Below are 17,037 nucleotides of genomic sequence, written 5' to 3' on the forward strand. Positions count from 1 at the left end.
TTGCACTTGAGGTAGCGGTGAGGAGGAGTTGTGTGGCGCCAGATGACCGGGCTTGGGGGTGGGAGGGCAGTGAGCGTGCTGAGATTCTCAACGATGCTGGAAATCATGCGGTGGAGGCTTGTCTCAGTCTTTGGAACCAAACTGTGTATGTGTGTGTGTGAATTGACTAAACTCGAGAAGGCACACACTGCCCCCCAGTGTATGTAATGGATATAAATCTTAGAAAAGGTTGCACACATACAGACAGGGCCTACGGAGGATTGTCTGTCACCCCGGAAAAAGAGCTGTAGAGAGCAGTAATGACATCCAGAAATAGTTCGTAGACACATTTAGATTTTATTCTGGGTACCTTGATTCCAAGAAAATAGTTTGATGGACAGTCTGCTCGTGGACATGAATGCACGCGTTCACCGTGATCGAATCTGTTGAACGCTACGCCCTCGAGTGTCACTTTTCAACTACAGTGCCAACTCCAGGAGGGGAAGATGAAAACGGTGTTCCACTTCACGGACGCTGCCGTTGTGCCATTATATCACTCTCTACTCACAAATGCATTTTTGCAATTTTTTTTTTTTTTTACCTACTACGAAGCCGTGAACATCTGAAAGTGCTATACAATGATCAGAATTTCTGATTGGTTTGGGGTGATTGGATTTTAGCAAGCTATTGACCATCCTTGAGCGTCGTCACTGTAGGCGTTAGGAAACTCTGCAATGATCGATTTGTGATTTTGTAAATTCGATGCTCCACTGTGAATGCACAATCCTTATTAGCATTCACAGAGATCGCCATTGTCTACCCAACACAATCAACCTCTCTCTCACAGTGCGGCATGGGCCCTTGTCGAAATCTCTCGAATCTCCTCAGGGGAAAAGCGAACGATGAATTTGTTGTTTTAACTTTTCATCGGCATGTTCTGAGCAACCCTTTTGGCGCTGCTGTTGCATCGAACGGAGAGGCGCCCCATCGGGAGTCTGCGATAACAGCGGGACGTCATGTCGGTCTTCTTCAGACCACAAACTCGACTCGGTCAACAGTGGCTCTTCTGGTTGGCGCCAAATTGCGTTCGGTATACTCCCTTTTCGCCTCAGTTCCTTCGAGATGTGATTCCTCAACAATGAAATGCAAATTTCGCCCATGCCGACGAGAAAACACTCTCCCTCATCAGCACCCGAACGCTGCCTATCCCTAACCTGCTCTAATTAGTCATAAAACCCTAAAGTGATTTACCGTGGAATGCAGTATAAGGCCCCAATGCAGAAACTTTATCCACTAGACACACACGCAATGCTTTACCTCTGCCTCATTTCATATGTTGCTGTTTGATATTTCTTCCCAAACTTTGTCCCGCACGTTTGGTATTTGCCCCACATCCCCCTCCCTCCCTCCCCACGATACCGCCAAGTTTGCTTTACTGTACACCGCTCGGCAATACAACTATACAGTCCATTTGCGCAAGTCCACTTCATTTGTGTCATACCGTGTTTTATGGAAGCTATAAATGGCCCATTAAAATAAATGAAAACTCCTTTGGCAATTGCCCGTCTGTCTTTAAAAACAACGGGGCATGACCAATTGCTCGGAGTGACGTTTAGGGGGCCACGCCTTGCCTTTGGAGCATACTCATGAAAAGCATTGGGCAAAAATAAAGGACTGTAAACAAGGGTGGGGGGCGGACTTTAATGCAAGGGTCGGCGAAACTAAAATCGTGTCTGTTTCAATATTGCGATGGCATTGGTTCATCACTTGGCTTTTACAAATAATATTTGGATGGCATTCAATACGAACTAGACAGCACTCGTAATCAGGATGTTTTCGTTGTGGGCGTCTGCTTGGACATGATGTACTTTTGCTGGCCTCGATTGAAAGAACATATTTGGATGAGCTATGATTATTCTTTTTTCTTTTCGCGCTCACATTGGCAATTACGTGGTCATTTGAAAGAGGAAACAACAAAATGAGGAAGCAAAGCTCTTCCGAAACGTCTCAATTTAAAAATGCGATTGGGCGTCTGGCTGCTGATATAAAACATGGCATGAAAATGTTAGCCAGCCAATCCACTTTGTGTGAGCTGACAGCAGCAGCTTCTTCATCTCATTATCGTCTTGCACCGCGTTAGGACACACAGACTCGATGAGGTTTTAGTACTCCCAAAGAGAAGATGCATCAACTAAAGTGCGATCGCCCATGAGCGTGCCTCCCTGGTCTCCTCGAAGGTACTTGCCGTTGAAACCTTTGATAGCTATCCGCCCGTGTTCCAGGAACTCCAAGAAAAAATCTTCAGCTTTTTCGCCATCTGAGCACACGAGGCCATTACTGGAGACGTACCAGAATTTTCCATTCACACCTGCCAAAACACGACAGCCGGTTCAAAAACAATCGTCCGTGGCGATCGAGCGATCGTCCGGTCGATTTTTCCGCCAACACTGACTTTTAATGTTGTAGGCGCCGTCGTTGAATAGCAGTGAGAAAATGTCGTAGACCGATCGGTTGGCATTGAGAGTGTTGGAGTTCTTGTGGTGACACACAAAGCCATTCTCCCCGCGGAGGATCAGCATGGGTCGGTTGATGAGCTTCATCAGGAACAATTCATCCTCCCCTCCAAGACCAGGACATAGCATACGGTTAGATCTCGACGTCCCGCAATCTAGTTTGAACCAAACTCATAAAAGCACTTACCTACAGCATCGCTCACTGCCGAGAGCTGCCCGTTCTTCTTTGTGCACACATACTTGCCATTGCTGGCCTTGAGAGCCACTCTGTGTCCCCGCCACTCGATATCAAACATTGTATTGATCTCTCTGGAGATATGGGGGGGGGCACAAAAAAAATCACAAACATCTGAAGATGAACTAGCTTCCCTCATTTGACTCTGAACGTCTTTAACTCATTCAGTACCAGCCAATTCTGGACCAAGTCTGAAAAGACGTTTAAGAACGTCTTTGGGAGTGAATGAGTTGAGAAGTGAAATTAAAGGTGTCGAGGAGTCATCCAAGTCGGCATTGGCTTCGGCAACTCACATTGAAAAAAAAAAATGGGCATCCCTCCTCTCACCTCGATTTGGTACTTTCCAGAAGAACGTTTGTTATGGTCCTTGATGTTGGACTCTTGTTTTTGTTCATCCAAAAGGTGTTAAGATGGTTCCGTCAGGGCCAATCGTTTATTTTCTATCTGACTCGTTCAGGGGAGCTGGCACCCAATCTGGACTGCTCGCCAAGTCAGTCACTCCTACTTCTTTTGTCAGCTGAATAAATGTGAGTTACCTGTGACGATCGGTCAAGTTGAATTCGCAGAAAATCTTTGACTCCCTGATGCAAAACTATTTGTAACAACTTTGGATCTTCTTTATCTGACTCTTTGCTATGTACGCGGTCGTGGTGGAAAAGTGAAGGGCCAGCATTGTAATCACCGCGCGAAAAAACTGTGGCTTTTTTTTTGCACAGTGATATAATAGTCTGCTCCAAAAATGAAAACAAACGCACCTCTCAAAAGCTACTTACGCTTCGGATGCAGTGGACTGGATCTCTCCGTGTGTCACAAGAGTCCAGTAGGATCCCCCGTTTGTCCTGAACATGGACTTTTTGCTCTTCTTGTCAATTTCCATCTGGAAAGTCTCCATGTCCGTCTCCGCATCCTGGTTGGCTGAAATGCTCACACCTGGAATCAAGAAAAGAATATTGGCCATCGTGTTGCTGTTTCACACCTGCCTAGGTGTTGCTTCTTCTTGAGGATCATGACTACATCGCCTCCAAATTCACATCCGATGCACCCTGGACTGTGAGTTGTTCTTTCAGCCGTGGGCAATCTTTCGCTCATTGATTTTTGCAAATTCTTGGCAGAGGCCGTTTGTCTTGCAGAGGCATTAAAAACAAAACGTGTCATCGTGTCACCAGTAGTGCACAGCATGCTACAGATACAGAATGTTCCACGTTTTATTTATTTATTTTTGGTCAGTGGGACTTCTAATTTGGAACCGTGTACAAATGGTCATATATGTTCAGGAATTTTAGTTTTTGAGGATAATTATTACTGTATTTTCCGCACTAAAAGGTGCACCTGAAAGCCTTCCATTTTCTTAAAAGCTCGCAGCGCCTTAAAATCCATTGCGCCTTGTGTATGGTCATTACGGTAAAATGTCAACCCCAAAATGGCTCCTTGCTAGAGACATGCTGACAACGCAGAGTTCAAACCTAAGGCGATCGGTTTCGCAGTTGAACACGGAAATAGAGCAGCGGCAAGAGAGTTCGTTAACGAGTCGATGTTATAACTTGCTGTTGGGTCGCTGCTTTATTAAATAAGTTTTATTGATATCTGATCGTCGCCATATAAATCGGGGTGTAGTGTCGTGTCGCGTTCTGTTAGCATTTCCTTGAGCGTAGCTCTCTAGTGGAGACATTGTAGATTGCATCTTATAATGCGTCCAATATATGAAACAATGACAAAACGGGCCATTCATTGAAGGTGCGCCTCATAATCCATTGCACCTTTGAGTGCGGAAAATACGGAACTGTAAGTAATACACATTCCTGTCAGTCAGCCATTGCCCTGGGAGTAGGTGGGGGTGGGTGTTTCCTCACTTGCAGCCAATCCAATGTTATATGCTTAAGCCTCATGAATTAGCTCTGTCTGCTTGGGTGTGTCAGGTGGTGGGGAATACACTGACAGACGCGTATAACTGAACGTTGTCTGCTGCAGGTCAAATTAGATGCCACAGAAATATCCTCCAACCTCTCTCTTAAGCCTGTTACAACCCTAATCCGCCACAGTCACCCCCCTCCGCCCTTCCTGCTCATTCGCTTGCTGTAATTCCTTGAGTGGTGAAATGCAAATCTTCGCTGCAGGGCCCACTAAGCAGCTTTCAGTGCCCTGTTCTTAAAAAAATGTGAAACCGCCGCGAGGACCAACACCACCGTTATAAACTGTCGGTCTTGGCCCGATAAATTAAATGGAGGGGTTATCGAAACATCAACCTTAAAATCTACTCCGGTTAAGATGCTCTTCAGCGATTCTCCCAGTTGTTGTAATTGAGTATGAAGAAACCTTGCGAGGGAAGGCGCCCTTCCATGTGATTTGCATGAGTGATTTTTACAGGAGATGCGATCAGATCACATCGAGCAGGCTGATACGAGCTTGATTTCACAAGGCGCGGCTGTAATTATTTGTTGCGGCCGCACTGTCGTGTTGTAGATCCGCTCTGCGGAACTGAGAGCCCCTCCTCAATGGATGACTGAAGAGCGAGTCGCGTCAAGGTTTAGGTTATTGACCCGTAGAGGACAATTTTGTCACCGCATAATTTCCTCATGGTGTAATCTTCAATGAGGACACAGCAGAGATGACAAAGCCCATTACAACGATTACCTCCACGGTATGGCTGACGACCATTCAGGGGCACGCGCACAAGATAAACTCGGCTTTCTATCATCCGAAATGGCGTCTTGATGTTACTGGCTTGTTTTTTGTTTGTTTTTTTTAAGTCATGTAATGCAACTGTCAGGGTTAGATTAGCCCCCGTGATTGATTGGCTGGCAACCAGTCCAGAGTGTCACCGACCTCTTGCCCCAAGTCAGCTGGTTTAGGCCACACATGACCTCGACCCCCGTAAGGATAAACGGCATGGATGGACGGACGAAGGTTTAATGACAACGAAAACGACGGCCCAAAAAAATAATTTGTGTTTGTATTCTGACAGTCTGGTTTGCTTTTCTCTAATCTTCATAAAACTCTCACAACTGCTCTTCAATGGCGAATTGAAAACGGAGTGTGGCAGGACGGCGAGCCTTAATTACATTGCGTTAACCACAGTCCGTAAAAAAATATCGAGTAGCGGGGAGAAAGTGAAATTTATAGCCAAGTGGACTGTGAAATCAATTGTAAGAAGCACCGTGAGAAATACCTTTTGTACAATCGCCACAAGAGTTCTCGCTCGGGCCGAACATCCGAGTTCAGTGGAACAAATATGGTGGAGCAGAACATACCAGCGTCATTTTCCTGAAAGGTTCTCGTATTCCGTCTTGTGCGGCATGAGGAACATTCAACGTTAGTTTCCACTGCCGTAGGTTGTTTTCAAAATTTAGGGGATTGTCTGGGGCACGTTCGCCATCATGTATACAGAGGAAAATAACCCGAATGCAGTGCGCAAATGTTTTCATGACCAGTCACATCCATAAATCTACCCATTAGTTTGCGTTTCCTTCATCTGATTTGTGTTTAAATTTTTATGTACTGCGTGTGAGCAATTACAGCCATGTCAATAGACCCCTTGTGCTTTTTCACGCAGACTTGAACACAATGCAGCTTAAACAGAATGTATGCGAATGGTGTTTTGGGGGTTGGCCCCGTGGGAGATTTTTGGCTAACATCTTGCAAAGAAATAACGTGTATGTTTCTATTAAACACCTTTTTGGTTTATTTCTCAGTGAATTAACGCCCTGCTTGTTTTTGTTAGTGTCTGCGTGGAACACTTCATGTTCTTGGGGCAGTTTCTGCAGCTTACATCTACAACACGGGCAGCAAGGGCTTGCAAAAGCCAACCAAGACAATAGGCTCTTGTTTTGGGGTTGTGGCCCTTGGAACTCAGATTACCAAAGGATCTGATTTTTATTTTTTATTTTTTAACCGTGGGATGAGTATATTATAAATATCAAAGTTTCACTCTTTTGTTTTGTCGTACTCGTTTTATTTTATAATTGAGCCTTGAGATGTTTTTGTATGGATCCCCCACTTTTGAAAATAATAGTCAAGTGAAAATGCGCTGCAAGTCTATAATGTTCCTTCAACCAGCATATCCAGTGAAACCTTTGAAACGTCAACTATGATATAGAAATACAATTTTGTAAGAACCCCCCACAGATTGTTTGCTTGGTTCATGCTCCACTTGCCCTATACTGACATTGTAATAAAAGCCAACATTCTATAAAAAAACAGTTCAGAGTGGGGTGAAAAAAAACATTCATTCACCCCACATTAAAAAATGATCGAAAGACTTTAGTGCAGAGTGAGTCGCTGGCAGCACTGTACCGCCGAAATGGTGTGAATTTCATTTTCGGGTATCGCGTCGCAGCAGCTACGTGTTGTTTTTCTCGACTGGCGGGCAGGAACGACGTGTCGTTTGTCGATTTACCTTGCTTGACGGAGACAAATCTTTTATTGGCAGCTTGAAAAACGACTTGCGGGTGACTTTCCTCAAGGTCAAAGAGCTCATCTTTCCCCGGCTTGGAACATCGGCCAGATCGCAAAGTTCCCGTGGGACCCACGGGGGTCAGATATTTGCCATCGCAGTCCTTGAAGGCCAGCTTGCCGGATTTCAGCTCCAGAGTGAAGCTCGTGGCGTTGGTGTTCTCCTTCACCAGTTTGCCGTCATTGCTGAGAAAACGGCTGTCGCAGGTTTTCAGGCTGTACTTGCCCTCCTGGTACACCAAAGTGACCAAGGAGTCCACCCCCCAGGGGATGTTGCTGTCCACCGAGATCTCTCCGTCGGAGGCCGACAGGTGGGCGTAGCGTTTCCGCGCCACGCTGAGCAGACTGGCCTGCGGGTGTAGCGCCAAATGGACGGCCCATAACTCCTGCTCGGCAATCACCTGGGCAAAGCAGGACAGGTAGTCGGCTGAGCCTCCAAAGTAACGCAGATAAGGTTCTGATTGCAGCGCCCAGCGACCATCGGACTGGGGCACAATCAGGAACCGGCACTCTGGTTCAGGACTTTCAGCCCCGCATGTGATCTTGCCGTCTTTGTCGGAAGCCAGGTAACGCCCCAAGTGACTGCGGAGGAACACCACCTGGCCGTCGTGTTCGTCTTGCTCCAGGGTCCAGATCTGCTTCTTCTTCATACTGGTGCCTGAAGCGTTCACCTTGAAGCCAAAGGCCTCTGCTGTAAGGTAGCGGTTTTCGTAGTTGATGAGCCCAAACTGGAGCTTGAGGGCTCTGTTAATTCCGTTTGTGGGCATGTTTGACCAAGTCACGCGATGAAATTCCAAGGACAAAGAACGCACAACAGAAAGAAAAGAAAACCCAGCAAGATGCTTAAAACGGGGGATATCAAAAACGGTTCCCCCGCCGTCTCTGAGTCATAGATGGGGTCTACTTATCTCCCTCGATGGATTGTCGAGTACGCCTTCGGTCGGCTGTCACTTTCTCTCGCCGGAGCACTTGCGCAGACACTCGCTCTCGGTTCCTTAATGAGTTCGGATTAAAATCAGCTGGACAAAGCACCTCAATCCAACAAGCTGCTGACGTCACATACTGGTTCCACCAACTGCAAATCTCCCCTTCTCACTCTTCGTCCCCCTTCAGGCCAACAACGTCACTGCACCTTCAAGCACTACGCCTCTCTCATTTCCTCTCCTCTCTTCACAGCCATCGTCATTTGTCCTTCGCGAGCACTTCCCGGCACTCGTTTTCCTTTGGGTGTCGTTCACTTTGTCGGTCCTGCAGCGCCATAACCCCGTCGGATTATCCTTGCTTAGACCTGCTGGCGAGCCGCAGCCTAATTGGAAAATGTCCAACGGGGAGAGGTGCTTACTCTTGATGGCTTCTGTCTCCTGCCATCGCCTTTTTGTTCAGTTGTTCCGATATCTACGACTTATTAATAAGGCATTAAGGCCTTAAAGTTAATACAATGGTTTCTTTATCGGCCACATGCCGTTTCAGCAAGTTTACCCGGCCCGGCTGAATGCCAAGTCTTTAGTTTGTGAGCTTAGCCAAGAAGAATTTGAATGGCACATATCGGAATGCACGCACCTCGCCTATTTGTCGTCGTTGCCGCCGCACTTTCTTTCACCTTGCCGCATTGTCAACTTTTATTCGACGAAATCCCGTCCCGGCACTTCTGTCAGCCATCGGTTGATGATAAACGGATGCGACTCAGTGGATGACCTTTGTCACAGTGCGCACAGAGGACAGCCTTTTGGCGGGGCGCGATCTGCCTTTTGTACTCTTTGCTGGTTCCTCACAGGGCGGGAGATTGATGGCAAGCCAAGGAGAGCCGTATGATTGATATCTTTGGCGTACTAACCCATCCAAAGCCGCGGTCACCGTTGTTTTTGAAACGGAGAACTACCGCTTGCGTACACTTCATGTAAACGGATAAATCTGTGCAAGAGGTTTTTAACACGATCATTTCGACAACATTCTAGGAAATCACAACGTCCCATCACTGCTGAGCTAATTTTAGAGCAGGTGCCACGCCCACGGTGCTTGGGGGGCTACCCGGTAACCCGTAACATAAAATAAGAACCCAGAATCTGTCAGCCATCATTGAGTGCTGATTAATGTTCGACACGGGCATTTTTTCATTAGCCTTCAGAATGAGAGTGATGAGGCCGTTGAAATGGAAATTAAATCGGGACAAAGATGATGTTTGTTCTAACGGTAGCAAATGTTTATTCTCATTCTTTGCACCCATTCACAGCACCATCATTGCATGATTGGGTCATTGACACTTTTTTTTTTGTCTCCACAGTGACTATTTTGTAAACATGATACCCCTTGTGTGCACTGGATGGCAGCATTGCAATACTTCTTCAATTTCACTTCAGTTTTTATTGGTTTTATTTATTTGTATTTATAGAGCATTTGTGGAGTGATAGGGTATTGTGTAATCATTGTTCTGCAGCTGCGGATGTACCCCGTCGCCGAAATAAAGACACTTCACATGAACTCCCAAAGCTCGATGATATTAATTGACGAATACGACAGCAAAGGGTATTTTCTCTCTAACTCCACACCTAGTTGCAGGTAGCTTTGCCCACGTAAGATGTAGTCTAAGCGAGTTTTCATTTTCCTTGGTGCGGACTGCGGAGGCCATCCGCCTCGACCGGTTTGGTCAATATGGAGTGATAGAAAACTTGACAGTGGGCAGAGAGCGAGCAAAAAGGATTGCAAGCCGGGATTAAGAGGCAGTGTGAACGCATGGAACGATGGGTGAACACATGCGCTGCAGATGGCAGTGTTGACCAACAAATATGTCACAGTGATTTCACAGCATGTCTGCATTGGCTGAACTGCTGACAAATGAAAAAAAAACATTTCCAAAAGATGAATGTTTTTCATTTTCTCATCGCTCTTCGGGGAGTTCCTCGTCTGGTTGAACACAAAACAAAAGCTGATTTAATTTGTTTGCGTTTAAAGATGGAGAATAATAACTCCCGGTCTATTTGTCCATGAAGAGGACAATATTTAAACATTTGTACAAGGGGGTGGGGGAGGGGGGGGGGGCTGACAAGAAGCATTTTGGCCGGACGCGCTGCGGTTCGTGTCACGTTATCCCAAACTGACAATGACGTTAATATTCAGCTAATGAGGCCAGCCTTTGCCTTGTCCTTCTGCTGCCCCCACTTCCTTTGCGCGTTGAGGTCGCCTGGCACTCCAGGAACCTTCCGAGCAATAACCTTACATCATTTTTACGGTGGCATTGTAGTGCTCGGTGGCCATTAGATGCCGGATTGCGAATTGTGGCTCAAATGTCTTTTCGCTTGTTCTGTGATTGATTGGCAACCGCACCAGGGTGTACCGCGCCTCTCACCCAAAGTCACGCGGGGCCGCGGACACGATACAGTAAGTGGTAGAACACGGGTTGGATACTTTTTTTAGTGGTTTTGTCTCTTTATTTGTAGAAAAATCGGACACTTTGCTTAAAAAATAAGAAAATGAAAATTCTACACTTTTCGCTGGCAAATACAATGATTGAAAGTGAAGCATACAGGGGTGGGGGTGGGGCATTGGTCACTTGCAAACACACACAGACGTACATATACACACTGTCTGTACACATGTTCACACAAAGCAGAGGTCTCCCCCGGAGGGCATGAGCATGGATTAATGTGCCCGGTCCGATTATTTCATTTGTAACTGTCCTGGGCCTTTCTCAGATAAGACCATTTTTCAAGTTGTCAACCATTAGCACCTTTCCCCGGCATCTATTAGCGCGCTCCGTTTAAAGGGCCAGCAACCGCCTTATGACTATTCCATTGCGAAGAAGAGTCAAAGTTGTCAAATGGCACAATGAACTCGATATAATTGCAAAAGACGACGGTGCGAGCGCTTTGAATAATTACAAACGCGACGATGCATGTAATGGCGTGACATCACCCTCATTGGAAAGCGTACCTTTGTCAACTCCGATGAGGCTAATTTCCAGACGGAAACCAATTATATATAATAGCTGTCTCGAAATTATTACATTGCGAGAAAATAAGAGGTTTTTTTTTCCCTTTCAAACGGTTTCTTAAAATCACACCAGGACACTATGATAGGCACGCCAACTGTTATTGCCCCCCATTCGGTTATCTTTCAAAAAAATAAATAAAAGAAGTCCGTTCTTTGGTCTCCTGTGGCTCTTTGGGACCTTCCAGTTGCCCCCTCTAAAACCCGGCCAAGGAAAACGGGCCATGAGACGCGCAGTAAAAGTAAAGCATAAAATGGCCGCATTGGCTTGGAATCTCCTTCCTCAGCAGCTTGCTGCTCGCTGACCTCATTAATCCAGGTGCTCATTCATCTACTCCATGAACCTCCCTCGGACCGTTAACGCCACAGCCCTCTACTGTGTTTGTCCGGCCTCAATCCCGAATCAACCCAGCGTCTGCTCGCTCACCGCCGCGCTACCCGGCGTAATTGGGACTTTACCGATGAGCCGAGCGTGGTTGGCCATATAAATGAGCCTTGGTAAATGTCATGCCTTTTAATTCTCGCTTGTAATTGCACATTTGTTTTGTTGGCTGTCATTTGTTTTAAGAAACGGCCATACTTGTTAAAGCCACACCCCCTCCCCTACCCCCCGCTTCCCTCGCTCCTCCCTTCCCCTTTCTTTGCGAGTGAAGACACAATATTGGGAGAGAAAAAAAAAGTGACAATGAAAACTGTCACAATTTCTTTTTACTCAATAAAAAACAAAGACTGTCAACGTCTTTCATAAAACGATACCAAAAACAACGATGATACAGATTTATCGGCAGAAACCTCGATATTTGCTGTGATTCATACTTGGTGAATTTCGCCACACCATCTTGACCTTCACGCGTCCATCAGACTCGATTCAGCGCAGACGTACCATTTCTTGCCAGTCATCTTCTCAAAACCATAAATTCAGAATCTGAGGCTTGTCGGCAGCCCCGTGTTGAGTGAGCTTTTCTCTGCAGTGCCAAAGTACGGATGTTGAAAGCCAGTTGAGACGCAGGGAAATTGCACGTTCACATTTTAGTCGCGTTATCCGCAAAGAGAATGTTGTTGAAAACCAGCTTGACCAATTGCGGGTTTAAAAAAAAAAAAAATTGTCTCTTGCTCTCTGCTCCAAAGTCCAGGCTGATGTGCGCTTGCATTCGAGGTAATTTATGCGCAAACGCATCTGGCGTGTCTCCACATGTTGGTTGGGCCACTTCATGGTTACACATGAACTCTGCCCAGCATACTTTGGCGGGGTGTACTGAAATGCTAGTTAATAGTCGGTTGTTGACCCTTCACCAAGGATTAGTTTAGTGACAGTTCTTCTCAAGATTGTGGTCGTGTGCACACTGCAAGCTTTTTTTTTCTGCCTCCCTGCCCTCCCTCCTCTAGATCAGGTTTGGCACTGCCTCATTTGGCCGTAATCTATGCTAACCAACTTTTTTTAACGTTTGACTTCAACCCTGACTCTTTAAAAAAACAGTCCAGACCATGGTAGCTTCAGGTGACAGCAAAAAGAAAAAATGGCGGGAGTGGGAGAGAAAAAACATCCTGCACGCTTCTCCCATTTAGTCGCGTTCAAGCCGTCTGCCTCCATGAACAAATACACGGAGGGATGCCATTTGTCCCAACACAGCCCTCAAACAGACTACCGACGGTTGTCTGAACAAATTGAACACATTTGTTTCATTGGGGAAATTTTCATGGAGCAGCTGGGGACATGTCGACGTCCCCCTGTTGTCTCTCATTCATCCCGCCCCCCCCCCCCCGCCCCCCACCCACCACTCCCACACTCTCCCTAAATGTGGCTTGCGTGTTTACAACAGGAAGTGCCTGGCGCCGTCTCACTTGGCATTGGTCGGTAGCGACTTGGCGGCTGCCGGAAGCACAGCATCATTCACAGTCCCCGTATCTGCTTCGCTTTAATTCATGAGCGACTGGGAGACATCCTTACTGTAATAATGGACTTTTTTTTTTTCTTTTGTCGTCGTTGTCGTTGTTGTTGAAGATTCCATCTGTTTTTGATTACATCCTGGCAGACCATGAGCCATTGGACAATTGAGCTGTAATTCCTATATTTGTTAATGGGCCCCGGGGTCCAGTTTTATATCGGGGTGAACAGCCGGTTGGCAAAGATTCTCAATTGTTGTATGATGACTGCTTCGAAACTGCCATGTAAACATAGTCCGGTTGATTTTGAACTAAATTGCCCCCCCACACCCGCCAAACAAAAGTAGCCAGATTTGCTAATATTCTTTAATGTATCCTCCAAGTCATACCACAATCGAAATTTCGACTGCAATGGAGTTACCTGATAAGCCGAGCTTCTTCTTGGTCTGGGTGCACATTGCCGCATCATCTGCTACTCCGCACGTTACACTTGGCTCTCCTTTTGAACTGCTCCATGTTTCATGTACCTGTCATAAAAAATAAAAAAAATAAAAAATTGCACTTGATGCATCTTCAGACGCTGCAAAACAAAATCTGTGCTCCCTTGGCCCTCAAAGCGGATGTTGCATGATGTGAATAGTGCTAACTTCTGGACGAGCACCCCAATGGTGCTCCGTCAAAGCGCTAAGCCTGCCGGGGCATTTTGTGCCAGTTAAGCTTTTATTTCCTCGAGCACGCACCACCTGTCAGCAAGAAACCCAAGTGCGTATGCATTTGGATTGGAGTGCGTTTACACACTGGTGCACGGCCGTTACAAGCGTGTCAAACGCTTTGACCGCCGGTTCGAGCCATGCGCTGTTCCAACTGAACGGAAAGGGAGCGGCGCTCTCTTATTAAGGAGTTTTCGGATAGTGTAATTGGATTCCCAAAGCGCCGGGGCCTTGTATATGCTCATTTTCGTGAGCGCACATGCAACTTTCCCAAGGGGGCTACCTGATCCTATTACATTATCCGGAGCACATCAAAGGGTTAAGAGCTGTCTGCTTCTATAGTCATTAAGCCCTCTCTTAGCCGCGGTAAATCAACGCTGTGCTGGCAGCAGCTGCTCTGATCACCTATTAAAACTTCCATAATGCGCCGCGCGTTCGGAGTGGGCCCCTTTAAGCCGACGCTGAACGTTGGACCGCAGAGGAAGCCCGACTTGAGTATCTGATTTGGTTCCTCCGGTCAGGATGGCCAAGGAAATCCAGAGATGATCGAAAAGTCCTGCGTTTAACTCATTCAGTACCAGCCAATTCTAGACCAAGTCTGAAAAGACGTTTAAAAACGTCTTTGGGTGTGAATGAGTTGAGTGTCTTGAACTTGTATTGGACGGAAGCTATTCTGCACATTCTTATTTATAGCTCAAGATGCCGCGCGATAAGATACTATCTGTCGTTTTAATTCTTTAAGACGAAATACAGTACCTTTGATGCTAGCCCTTTATACTTGAAGAAATGTTAGCAGATGAGGCTGTTTTTAACTAATCATATTTGAGGAAATTTGAGTTGTATTATTTTGTCCGGTGATCGAGTGGGCAGTGCGTCGACCTCACAGTGCAGAGATACCGGGTTCAATTCCACCTCCGGCCTCCCTGTGTGGAGTTTGCATGTTCTCCCCGGGCCTGCGTGGTTTTTCTCCGAGTACTCCAGTTTCCTCCCACATTCCAAAACCATGCACGGCGGGATGATTGAACGCTCTAAAATTGTCCCTAGGCGTGAGTGGGAGCGCAAAAGGTTGTTCGTCTCCACGTGCCCTGTGATTGGCTGACAACCGGGTCAGGGTGTCCCCTTGCCTACTGCCCGAAAACAGCTGGGATAGGCTCCAGCACACCCCGTGACCCTAGTCAGGATAAAGCGCATCAGAAAATGGATGGATGAATTATTTTGTCACACTCGTGTTCAACTGAGTTGACTGAACTGCTCAGACCAAAGTATGCCGTAGTACACTGCGCAGGTTTTTGGTCGCTTTATAAATGCAGCCCATTTACCTTTTAGTTCCCCGCTGTCCACATCAGTCCAGTTTGACCACCGGCCTGCTTGTGGTCTCGGTCTGGTCAGGAACACCGTGTGGAAATCGGGCCAGTTGGTCAACAGTTTGCCCCCACCGACGCGTGCACTCCGAAAGCCCAGTCTCCATGGAGACACAAACCGTGTATGAGCCTACCCTCAGGTGACTTCACAGTTCGCCCGTGCCTACTGAATTGGTCCATTTCGGTTTCATTTTCTTTCTTGTCCACATCTTTTTCCCTTTTCTTGCCTTTGACCCCTGCTGTTTAGCCGCAGGCTTTGAGGGCCGCCTTTTCTTTCTGCGCGTTTCATTCACTCACCCCGGCTTGATGTCTTCCCCCACTGACAGTTTGCCGGTGCTTAAATTCAAGAGCGGATATAAGCCGAAATTGGTTTTCTGTACATAACTGTTATCACAGGAGAGGGTTCGGGATTGGCCTCTGGCAAGGTTGCAGAGGTGTGTCAGCCGATCTCATCGCATAATACCCATGCATGCTGTTCACTTTCCTTTTCTTACTTTGACCTCACGTGTATGAATCTTCTTTTCAGCTCCTCACGTTGCTATTGAAGACGACATGCGTTTATAGCCGTGCCATGCACCTTAGGGTACACTTGATGCTCGATAAGTTTGTTTGGAATTGGCCCCAATGGATTTGTTTGAAGAAACAGCGCAGTGTCTCCAAAATGTCTGATCAAAGCCCAGCTTAGCAGCCCAGGGGCTTCAACTCATGTTAATAAGTTGTCCAAGTGCCAGTCACAAGGCTTATTAACACCTTGTATCTTAAGAGATTGTGTATTTTTAAAAGTAGTCGAGGCAGTGAATCGAATGAGAAACACAGATGCGTTCTTTTGGCAACTGTCGGAATAAGTCTTGTTGTTTTATAAGTCTTGTGGATACTCTTTAACATGCGGAAGTGTTTCTCAACCACCATCTGCACTTTTATTGTGCGGTTATCATTGACCAAAGGGTTTGGCTAACAAGCACATAGCCACCTCATCCATCCATCCAGACAGCCATTTTCTGGTTGCAACCAAGTCGTGCTTCAAGTTGTATTTTTGATGAATATTTTTCCATATGTAAGCAACAACGTAGAGTAGTGAGCCTGAAAATCCCATCTCCGGCCCAATCATTTATGCGCAGTTTCTTGTCCATGTAGCCACACCGCCTTGCGGCAGTCCACGGGTCGCCTGGGGCAAGGTTTCACTGTCGACTTACTCGGCACCAGCTGCGTTGACCAACAGAACAAAAACAAAACTGTAAAATATCGCATAAAACGACCTCATGACTTTCGTGGTGTGGCTCCAACGTTTAATAGGATTATATATTTCAGGGACATGTATGTAAAAATGACGGAAGCACACTGTATATTCAGTGACATGCAACTGTCGTTTGATAAAGTAGGAGTGTGCCATAGCGTGCCATCGCCCACATGATGACCTCAGGGTGAGAATAGCATGCAGTGTTACCGCGACAAGTGGAAACATGAACTGGTTTCGCGACTCAAGCAAAATCACACCGTCATGGAGCACATCCAGGCGAAGCGAAGCTCCTCACAGCTGGTAATGCGTGCCTCTAAAGTCAACCAATATCCTAAAATATATTGGGATCGTAATTTTGAGGCCGTATCGACCAACCCTACGACAAGAAAAACCTTAGTCCAAAGCAGACCTTGGGTCAGTTTTCATACGGGTTTGACAACCTCCTCTGAGAGTTCCCCTGGCTGACTCTTTATCCCGAATTCTCTCTGGCATTGCTGGAGACGATAAGCTTTATGACTTTTGCATCCGTGCCAGCGGAGGCAGGCAATCATTGCGGTGGCAGCGGTAATGGCTGTTGACGAGAGCCGTGCGGCAGAGCATTGTGGTTGAAGCGCCCGCTCTCCCCCCTATAATGGAACAGCTGTTTGGAGCGCGGCGCACCAGAACGAGTGAGCGCAGAGTAAAT

The 17,037-nt window shown here is 46.6% G+C and overlaps 1 protein-coding gene and 1 long non-coding RNA gene across 2 annotated transcripts in view; one reads left to right on the forward strand and one right to left on the reverse strand.

The window, feature by feature from the left end:
* Positions 1–17,037, forward strand: part of LOC127590157 (uncharacterized) — a 55,138-nt gene that overhangs the window by 1,371 nt on the left and 36,730 nt on the right. The window lies entirely within an intron of this gene.
* LOC127589243 (fascin-2-like) lies at positions 1,662–8,402 on the reverse strand. Its single transcript, XM_052048323.1, has 5 exons — positions 7,121–8,402; positions 3,501–3,657; positions 2,680–2,801; positions 2,432–2,599; positions 1,662–2,347 (listed from the first exon to the last, which is right to left on the reverse strand). Exons 1-5 carry the CDS (start codon positions 7,941–7,943, stop codon positions 2,142–2,144), a joined length of 1,476 nt encoding a protein of 491 aa, XP_051904283.1. The 5' UTR covers positions 7,944–8,402; the 3' UTR covers positions 1,662–2,141.

Source organism: Hippocampus zosterae, chromosome 17 (assembly GCF_025434085.1).
Source record: "Hippocampus zosterae strain Florida chromosome 17, ASM2543408v3, whole genome shotgun sequence".
NCBI classification, from domain to species: domain Eukaryota; kingdom Metazoa; phylum Chordata; class Actinopteri; order Syngnathiformes; family Syngnathidae; genus Hippocampus; species Hippocampus zosterae.

Coding starts and splice junctions, on each gene's coding strand:
- LOC127589243 (XM_052048323.1), bottom strand. CDS start 7,943: ATGCCCACAAACGGAATTAACAGAGCCCTCAAGCTCCAGTTTGGGCTC. Junction 2,802..3,500: donor CAGTCCACTGCATCCGAAGC/GTAAGTAGCTTT, acceptor CCATATCTCCAG/AGAGATCAATACAATGTTTG. Junction 2,348..2,431: donor CGGCGCCTACAACATTAAAA/GTCAGTGTTGGC, acceptor GTGTTTTGGCAG/GTGTGAATGGAAAATTCTGG.